The sequence below is a fragment of the Malurus melanocephalus genome, unplaced genomic scaffold (genome assembly GCF_030028575.1).
Source record: "Malurus melanocephalus ecotype Western Australia unplaced genomic scaffold, MMel_1.1 scaffold_106, whole genome shotgun sequence".
In the NCBI taxonomy this organism is placed as follows: domain Eukaryota; kingdom Metazoa; phylum Chordata; class Aves; order Passeriformes; family Maluridae; genus Malurus; species Malurus melanocephalus.
The window spans coordinates 753117-763263 of record NW_026623338.1 but is presented as its reverse complement, the minus strand read 5'-3'; the positions used below and the strand labels follow the sequence as shown (position 1 = coordinate 763263).

At 44.9% G+C, this 10147-nt stretch overlaps 2 protein-coding genes across 2 annotated transcripts in view; both read right to left on the bottom strand.

Annotated features, from left to right (window-relative positions):
* Positions 1–161: 161 nt before the first annotated feature.
* LOC130575399 (serum amyloid A protein-like) lies at positions 162–1798 on the bottom strand. The gene is made up of 4 exons (XM_057369270.1): positions 1726–1798; positions 1280–1410; positions 817–955; positions 162–389 (listed from the first exon to the last, which is right to left on the bottom strand). Exons 2-4 carry the CDS (start codon positions 1383–1385, stop codon positions 248–250), a joined length of 387 nt encoding a protein of 128 aa, XP_057225253.1. The 5' UTR covers positions 1386–1410; positions 1726–1798; the 3' UTR covers positions 162–247.
* A 4679-nt stretch (positions 1799–6477) lies between these two features.
* Positions 6478–10147, bottom strand: part of HPS5 (HPS5 biogenesis of lysosomal organelles complex 2 subunit 2) — a 20951-nt gene continuing 17281 nt past the window's right edge. The window contains exons 18-22 of the mRNA XM_057369268.1: positions 9971–10090; positions 9563–9676; positions 9131–9237; positions 8182–8467; positions 6478–7741 (exon numbers count right to left, since the gene is read on the bottom strand). Coding sequence (XP_057225251.1) covers positions 7681–7741; positions 8182–8467; positions 9131–9237; positions 9563–9676; positions 9971–10090 — 688 coding nt within the window. The 3' untranslated portion in view covers positions 6478–7680. The remainder of the gene's footprint in view (positions 7742–8181; positions 8468–9130; positions 9238–9562; positions 9677–9970; positions 10091–10147) is intronic.

Sequence of the window (10147 nt, the reverse complement as noted above, 5' to 3'; positions counted from 1 at the left end):
CGGGATCGTGCCGGAACCCGCCCGCCCAGGGCCGCCCCTCCGCGGGGAGCGGCCTCCGCTCTCCCGAAGCACCCGAGGATCCCAAGGGGGACCCTGGTGGCAGCCCCCGTGATGCGCCGTCCCAGCCCCGCCGTCCCGCAGCCCCGGGAGGATGGATGCTCGCAGCGAAGGGAACATTTCTCAGAARGATTTCTTTATTGGGTATTCGGCTGTACAAAGGGAGGTGTGACCAGAGCGAAGTACAGCGCTAGTAYCTGCGGGGCAGCCCCGCGGGCCGGTAGCGGTTCGGGTCGCCGCCGCTCCGGCCCCACCGGTTCGCCTCCTGGTCCGCACGGGTGTCCTCGGCGCCTCTGCCGCTCACGCCGCTCTGCCAGTTCTCCCGGGCRTCGCTATGGGAAGGAGAGAGGCCACATGAACAGACCGCATCTAACTCAGTCTTGTGCTGGTTCCCTCGCTCAAGTGAAACAGCTTTTCCGCAGGGCTTCATCTCAAGGTGAGATGCAAGCACACGCTCAAGTCTTTGTTTGAGAGCCCTCAGTGGAATCCACAGCTATATGTCGGGAAATTAACCGGCAATGAAGGAGAGTTCCTCATCAGAAATGCAGAGAAAGGAATCTGCCTTCTCAGGAGGATGAGAAGAAAAGCTCACGCTCATGTGGCTCTATTCCTATCGAGATCGGCTGTCCAAATRGAAACTACTTCCCCACCTTTCTGCTGTCCTAGGTCCAAAGCTGAGTACAAGTCAAAAAGGACTTCACTGCAGCTGGAATGCCTGGATCCCTAATTACTGTTAACAAGCCAAGCACAGTCCATTACCTGATCACTCTGGCTGCCCAAGCACCACCAGGTCCTCTCCGGGCAGCATCATAATTCCCACGGGCATGGAAATACTTGTCGGCACCTCTGTAATTCGCCCTGCGCATGTCCCGGTATGCTCTGTACATATCCCATGCCCCTGAAGRAAGCAGAGAAATGGACATGACAATGACTTGAAAGAGTCACACCAGAAATAGTTCAGTACCATTCAGCCAGGAGCTGAAAGGCCCAAGGAGCAGGAACAGAGGGAGGCACTTCTCCATGTCAGCCTTTGCACCAGGCTGTGCCCACAGAAAGCATCTGGGGGCTGATCAAGGCACTCATCCAGCCCAGAAACCAGCAGGGTCTCTAATGTGGAGTGTGGATCTCCCAGCTCCGAGGGCTGCACCACTGACTGCTGGTAACCTGTGCTTGGGGAGGGGGCTCCTGAGGGAAGGGTCCCTCCCTGGTGACAGCAGCTTACCTCCCGCTGCATCCCGGACAAAGTGTCCAGCTCGGACTATTGCTGGTCTGTCGGCACTTGCGCACAGAGCAAGGGAGAGCAACGCAATGCAGAGCCAGAGCCTCATGATTCCTGGCCAAGCCCAACAGGAGCTGGAGACAGAGAGAGGGATAAGCAGTTCTGAAGCACCTTTGAGCACCCACCACATTCCCAGCTGTACCCAGGCTGCTGCCCCTGTTGAGAGCTCACCCAGGACCCCCTTCTCCCCCTGCAAGRAGTGGTGCCCTCTGTGTGACCACAATCAGCTAAGGACTCTACAACAGAGGCAGGTGACAAACTTGCATTTTAGCACTCCCTGCTGCTCCTGCCATGAGTATAAAGAAGCCCCACAAGCTAAAGTGTCAGCCCTGCTCCCAAACACCGCTCAAAACACTGCACACAGATCGCAAATTCAGAATGTCACTCACCACCGCAGAAATGCAAAGCCAAGGCGATGGAGATGGTCTCCTATGCTCTCAGACTGAGAGAGGGTATTTATAAGTAATTCAAACCCCCCAAAAGAGGAAACTGGAAAATCCCAGGCTTTTTTTTTCCCCCCCACAGCTGGGAAATCCCCCCACCACTCCCAACACAGAAATCATTACTGGAAACCTGTGCTTGTCCTTACTGAAGGTTCATGCTCCTRTTACACAATTTTTTTAGAAATTATGTTGTGCTTCTTCAGCTGTCCTTGGGACTGTTTGCTCCTCATAACAACCAGAGTGAGAAACTGCCTTGAAGGCTGAAGAGCTCCATGTGCTTGAAGTTGGCTTAWGGATGACACTTTTTGGATCTTGGGCTGGACAGAGCTCAGAGGGAAAGGTGCCTGGCTGTCTGCACATTGAAACACAAGGTCAGAGCTGTGCCTGTGCACGGGAATGGTAAAACTGCATTAGCAGAAAGGCTGCAGGAACTGCTAAGTGAAATTCCCATATGTGCTGGGATTGCCAGCTAAATCCCAGAATTGATGAAATGTGAAATATGAAGTGTTGCTCTGAACTCCATTGCAAAGCAAACCACAGATACCTATGTCTCAGCTGATAATGCTTTAAGATAGCACAGACACACACACCATAAAGAGGGTCAGAATGGCTCATTTTGCCTTGGCTTGCTCTCACAAACCTCTCTCCAGGGACTTCCAGCCATCCTGCTSCAACAGGCTAAATGAAGGAGAGTTTTAGACCCAACTGTAAACATTTTACCTAAGGGGATGTTCGGATCCATACAGCCACAACTCTGCTAAATTTTTAATTAACCAATTGGCACACTCACAGTTTAAGTAAACACTGYGCTCTCCCTGCTTAGGAGCTGCTTGCTTCCCTTGATTTACAATTTCACACAAACTTTTCCCCTGCAGAAAGCTCCAGGGTTGAGTGCAGTTGCACTGTAGAGTGGGTGTGCAGAAAGTGTTCCCATGGTGTGGTCTTACACATAGTTTAACAAATCTAGGAGAGCACTTACCTTCCACTCAGGAGTGTTAGGGGTAGCTGCCCTGCTGTAAACAATTCGCTGCTGGAGMTGCAGGGCAGAGGCATGAGTTGAAAATGGTGCAAAAAGCTAATTAAGTGTGAACAGTAACTTCCTCGAGCTGTGCTGGACTTCAGACAAAAAATTTAGCTCAAGGGGAAAAAGGAGACAAGTCCCACAGACAGGCCTGGGACGACAGGACAGATACTCTGTAGCGTATTGTATCTCAGAATGGAACAATTTGCAACAAGAATCTAAATCCTAACCCAGCCGACTAGGAAACCTGGCAAAAAGCAGGGAGCAGACAGAGATTTTCATCTCTTGGCACCCAGGAACCTGGTACTTGACAGTGTAACAGCTCAACGGCTGCAGGACTGCAGTGTTGTGCTTTGCTGCAACTGTGTTCACATCCTGGCACTGACCTWCATCCTTGGGCTACATGGCAGCTCAAGTGCCTTCTGTGCTGTCTGAACGTAGCCCTGTACATCACCTTTTTAGTTTTTACAAATCCGGAAAATTGCTCTTGTAAGTTGGSGTACAGGCATGTGGCATTTTGCCCAGAGACCTAGAACAAAGCATTGCCATAAAAACTGACCTAAGGAACTTTTTCCCTACAAGAGTTCAAACACTTTGAACCATGGAGGATATTTTGAATCTTACGATGTTTCACATTCTCTCCAACCCGACATTTTCTGCAAAACGTGAGGATAATTGCAAGAAGGCGGGAGCTGGAGGGATTCTTTAAGATCTCAGAGTGCATCCCCTTGTGTCCAGCAAGGAGGATAGCAGCAGTGACAACAAGGCTGGAGCTGCCTATGGAACTGAGCTAAAGSTCCAGCTTGGGGCTGCAGCAGGGAACAGCAGGGAACAGGCTGAGCTCTGCTTTCCGGGATCCTCTTGGCCTGCACTCCAGGTCCTGACCCGTGGCTCACAAAAATGAGCTGCAGCCAGAACTGYTGCTTTCGCAACAGCAAAAGGCAGCACTGCCTCTGAACACAGACGAGGGTTTGAACAGAGTATTTCTTCCTGGCCTAGCAACAAAACACTGGCAGGGTGTGCACACTGGGAAACACAACACATTGAGGGGGGCCTGGAGACCCGTTTTCTGGGTTTATACATTCTGATGCAGTTAAGACAAAAAGCAACCCCATACTGCTTGCTCTGTAACGGTAAATATCTGTAAATGAAAGCTAAGTTCCACAAACATTACACAATTTTGCAATCTAAGCAAGTCAGATTGAGAAAGGGCATGAGGTGAATTCCCAGCTCAGGCACAATAAGAGTTGCAGTTATTTCTTAATCTGGGAAAGAACAGTAACTTTTTTAAGCTTATCTGTGCAATAATTCACTTCAGGAGTTTTGCCAAGTATGGGAATATATACTACCACTGACCTCGGGCTTATAGACAATGTAGAACAACTGCAAATTTATCTCCTTTCAAGAAGTAGATTGAATATGCTGATATTCATTTGAAGTAAAATTGATTTACCCATGRGTTTCTAGTAGTGAAATAAATTTGAAACAATGTGTAAGATTTTTTCTTAAAAAAAAACCACTACCAGTTCCTATTTAAAGCCGCTCCAGGCTAAGCCCCTTTTATTCATTTCTCCTTTTCAAGGGTCTCCCCCCCACCAGCCACCTACAAAACCCGAAGCTGTCCTGCAGCTCATCTCMTGAATGGGGCTGGTTGAGCTGGCAGTGCTGTGTGCTCAGCTAACTGAGGGGAGCCTTGCTCTGWGTACTGTAATTTCTGAACAGAAGACCCTCTCACTTCACAGTCCCTTCACCTTGCCCATACAAGATGAAAACAAACTCATCCAGAAGAGGAAACATTCATTTTCCAACTCTTCTTCAGAGAGTAAACTCTCACTCTTTATTAACAGCCAAGTTAGTTGAAATCATAAACACAAGCTCACTTTACACACAAAATCTGAACACACACTTCCYATTATGTTACCTCTATGACCTTTCTGACACTTTTTTTTTTTAAAAAAAAGCTCTAACCAGAAATGCAATTTATTGTTAAAAAGCAAAAAAGCCCTAATTCTCAAGTCAAAGTTAATCAAGCATACAAAACCCCCACAGAAGTAAGAAAGACACTGATGTGTACACAAAATACACCAAGCAAATAAAGTGGAGCCATACAGAGGTAAGCCAGGCACATTCTTGGAAAATCAGGAATTTCTCTGAGGAAGGCACCAGGAGCTACAGCTGTWCTACATCACACACTGCATGAACCCGAGGTAGGTAACTGTGGCAGCCCCTGAGGCAGGAGCAGCCRACACCATCTGGTACCTCTTCCAGTCATACCATGAGAACATGGGGAATTCCTGCTGGCACAGATCCTTCTATTTCCARTGGCAGAATCTAAACCCCACAAGACTGAAAGTTTTCTTATTTAGAAATAGTTCTGTATTGGCTTTACCACAAACAACACTCTGGATGAAAGCCTGCTGTTCATTGTCTCCCTGGAACTTCACTTCTAGTGAAGTAACCAACTTCCCACATTCACGTTTTTCTTGCAATCAAGATGAAATAGTCTGCAGACTKCACCTCTCAAAAGGCTGAAAGTTGTACTAAGTCCTGTTTTGATGAAAAGCATTATTTTCACTTGTAGTGCAAGATGACATAAAAAGATTCCTTATAAAGCACTATTTTCAAGTAATTTCACAACAAAATTACCAGTTTAAATTAGTTACAATGAACACATAAATTTTTCACTTGAATTACATTTGTGAAAATCAAATATTGACTAGATGCTGTGGCCTTCTACTTAAAATGTGAGTCAAAACTAGAAACCTAAAATGAAACTTGGTCAAAGACGTATTAAACCTAGAGTGCTAGTAGAAAGCATAGTTCTGCAAATGAGATAAAAAATCCAAGTGGTGCTATAAATCTTCATATTYAGATATATAAAAAGACTTCTTTCTTGACAGCATCCATCTAAAAATACTTAATGTAAACCTTCAGCTTTAAAAAAGATTATTAAAATAACTCCTCTCACTTTCCAAAATGTCAGAATTGGTTGTGGCATTACCAAAATTGACCTGGACTTAGGTAAAATATTTTGACACTGTTTCCCACAATRTTCTCATGGAGAAATAGACTGTTCATGGCTTAGACATGTGGAGTGTTCACTGAACAAAAAACTGGCTGGATGATCAGGTCCAGAGAGTGGTTGGAAATGGGAGTTAAATCCAGTTGGTGGCCAGGCCCAAGTGGTGTTCCCCAGGGCTTAGTGCTGGGCCCAGTCCTGTTCAAAACCTTTATCAGTGATATGGGTGAGGGGATGGAGGGCTCCCTCAGTCAGTTTGCAGACACACCAGGCTGGGTGGGAGGGTTTATCTGCAGGAGGGCAGGAAGGCTCTGCCGAGGGATCTGGACAGGCCGGGTCCATGGSCTGAGGCCGATGGCGCCAGGTTCAACAGGCCCAGGGCCGGGGCTGCCCTTGGCTCACAACAACCCCAGGCGGCTCCACAGGCCGGGCCAGAGGGGCTGGGAAGCTGCCCAGGGGAAAAGGAGCTGGGAGTGCTGSTGACAGCAGCTGGACAGGAGCCAGCTGTGCCCAGGTGGCCAAGGAGGCCAATGGCACCTGGCCTGGATCAGCAATGGTGGGGCCAGCAGGGCCAGGGYRGGGATTGTCCCCCTGTCCTGGGCATTGGTGAGGCCACACCTCCAGTGCTGTGTCCAGTTCTGGGTCCCTCASRAKGAGAAGGAYTTTGAGGGGCTGGGGCAAGTCCAGAGAAGGGAAAGGGAGCTGGGGAAGGGTCTGRAGCACGAGCCCTGTGAGGAGCAGCTGAGGGAGCTGGGGGTGCTGGGCCTGGAGAAAAGGAGGCTCAGGGGGCACCCTGGCACTCTCTGCCACTCCCTGAGGGAAACATGCAGCCATGTGGGGATGGATTTCTTTTTCCCAAGTAACAAGGGACAGGACAAGTAGAAATGGCCTCAAATTGCTCCAGGAGACTTTTTGATTGGATATCAGGAAACATTTCTTCACCAAAAGGGCTGTCCAGCAGTGGAACAGGCTGTGCAGCAAAGTGATGGAGCCACCTCCCTGGAGGCATTTAAAAGCCATGCAGAAATGACACTTGRGGACATTGTTGAGTGGTGGATTTGGCAGTGCTAGGCTAATGGTTGGAGGGTTGGATCTTCAGAGTCTTCTGCAACTCAAATGACTCTAATTCCACCATCCTGAGTTTTGCTGGAAAATCACAACTGATGTCTATGGTCACACTGCACAAACAGGTATAGGCAATTTAGAAATATCATGCTTGTAGTGTAACAGCAAGTTCATTTAACAAGTTTGTCTGTTTAATGCATTTTTAACCATAAATCCACTACTTAAAAATATTTCCCTCCAATTTTAAAACTTGGCTTGGTTAACGTTTTTCAAATAGGCAAGATCTGTCCATATAATTTAAGAAGGGGAAAGAAAAAACCAAAGGGCAACTTAACAAACACTTCTACAGCAACASTAAAGTTAAATATAAATTACAGTAAGTTAAACAAGTACAGGCTTAGATACTTTCCAGAAATGGTTTCTCATATTTGCAAACAAACAAAAAATTTTATACACCATAATTTAATACTTAGGGGCTMATATCCCTAAACACTTAAGTTACAGACTCAGAAAATAAATTCACCCATTTTCATCTTGGAAATCTGTAAGCTTAATTTCAAGATAAATACAGGCTTGTTTTGATCTATGTTGTACAGTTCAAAACTCATCTCCAAAGGAGTAAGGAAGTACTGTCACCACTTCCAGGTCAAATACCAGCCACATGGAGACTGGCTCAGTATAACAGAACTTTTAGACAGGGTTTTTTTTGTTTTTAAGGGCCTGTGAAATTTAAGAGGCACTTTCATATACAGTCATTASAGTATAAAATGTTCCCAGAGTTTTCCCAAAATGTTTTCTATGCTTGCTGAGACCACAAAAACCGGTCACACCTTTCCAACATGGACTGAATCAGCGCTCTGCAATTAAAACAAAGGGAAAAAAAAAGGTCAAACAGTAAAAAAGCTAACAACAGAAAGAACAACTGAGTTTTGGTTTGCCTTTTAAAAAGAAGTTTATAAAAAACCTGCTTGCACTTCAGAAGTAACATCCTGACATCACCATCCACATCTTTGGAAGGAACAGGAGAGATCAGAGTCTGTATGGGTCTCAACAGGACAGATCTCCTCCAGAGAATTCCTTCACATACWTTTTTAATGTATGATTTCCTGTTTACTCATTTTGAATTTTAAAATGCCTAGACTGCAAAACACATAGTTCTTAAATAATAGGAAAGTTTTCAGCTGAGTCTAAAACTGAAAGTAAAATGTGAAGCATTTTATCTTCTTGATAAGAAAGTCTAAAGCACTGAGGAGATCCAAAGTGAATAGTATGGATCTTCTGCTGACACAGCTCTTACCTCTGCCTTTTCTCAGCAATTCTCAGTATCTCACAGACACCAGTGAACCTCTCAGACAATTCTGGTGTCAAGCCACACTCCTGCAAGAGAGGCAAGGCACGATTTGGGCCGATGGCCTTGGCCAGCAACAGAGCAACATTTTCCACAGTGATGCAGTCTGGGCAGCTCGGGCCTCCATTGCTGACAGCATTCCCATTCTGTGGGCCATGGTGGTGGAAAGCTGTGCTGTGATTCTGTGCAAGATGTAGAAGAAACTTCCATTCTTCTATGGTCTCTGGAATGGCACCTAGATGTAAAATGAGTTTGTTAGATTATTTGTACAATTCTAAGTCTACTATTTAAACTGTATCTGTACTTAAAAGGGAAGCTAGCTATCCTGTTCTGCTCTGAAGATTTTAGGAAATCAAGCATTATCAACAAGCAACTYGTGTATACTAGTGTAGTGCCTTGACTGACTCAGAGAAATTATTTAGTGGTGAATACACAAAGCTTGACAATAGTTCAGTATTTAAGGCTTTGTGCTAAGTTAAGAGACCAAGTTTTGCCCATCTTAGGGCTGGACTGAATTTTCTTCTGAATTCTGCCTTTTGGTACACTATGCTTGCTCACTCTAACTCTGAGTGTGTGCATGTGTAGAGGGGGAGTTCTGTGCTGTGCAGGAAGGCTTCCTTTTCCTCTATCTCCAACATCAAGTTTAGCTTTTACTCCCAAATGTAAACAAACCAAGATTCTTCAACTTTTAAGCATTTTTTAGCACTACTGATTTCACAAAGCATGGCACAAAGATACAAGAGTATAACACCTATTTATGTGTTTCAAATATGYTGTACAACAACATGGCTACAAAAATAATTTAAAAAATAAAAGCTCGACTCAGCTTTGGGCAAATCACCATATAAGGCAGTTCCTACATTACGAAGTGTGTTTCCACAGTTTAASAATCACTAACCATCTTCTCCATTCAACAGGCCCATGTCATCCAAATGAACAATGTTAGTAAAGGCTTCCATTCTTCTATCCAGCTCCAGACAGAGAAAAAGATATCCAGGCCAAAATCTTGAATAAAAGAGTAAAGATTTCCAGGAATCAAATACTCAGTTCAAACTGAAGTCAAGAACAATTACATGCTCATTTAAGTAATCAGTAAAGATAAAAGCAACTAAATTTATTGAATGCTRGAAACAGAGTGAGGACATGAGAAATACCTCTCAAACAGAAGGGGTATTTGGTACATTAAACTGGTTATTAATCCTGAAAAAATCAAAAGTTTTTAAATAAACCCTGTGCAAACAAGGAGCAAATAGGTAATTTTCCTTTGTATCTTCTCTGGCTCGGAATGCCAACTATCCAAGTATCAAGAATTAGCACATTTTCTCCTTACCCATGTGATTTACAGATGTCAGCCATCTTCTCTTTCATAACAAAATCAGCTGGGAGTTTAATCAAAAGCAGAATGAGCTGGCTGTAGCCCCATGTAAACAAATGCGACCGCGGTCTGGAAGATAAGAAATTCAGTTTTAAAGCATTATTGATTTTCTTCAGATCATTATGACAGATTTATGAAAAGAGAGGAGGAAAAATGAATGAAACACCATGTGCAGTCTCTAGAGCARTCACTCTGGAAGGCATTACAGACAGAGGTTATGCAATACTTTGGTTATTTCTGCTGAACTCTGCAAAATGCTCCAAGGAATCAGTGATCCAATCTGTCATACAAAATCTAACCCAAAAGCAGACCTGTTAAATCTTTCTGCTGCACTCACTGGACCTTGGGTGAAACCCATGTTACCTGGGATTTCCTTCTTCATCCACAGTGTTTGTCCTTTGTGGTGCATCATGAGAAACTGCCAAGCACAACCAATCCAACCGTACAGATTCGGGCTGCAGAAGAGACCGAAGGAGAAATGGCCTAAAAAATAAAGCACACATTAAAAAAAAATCCTACAAGTTTTAAAATATATCAGAT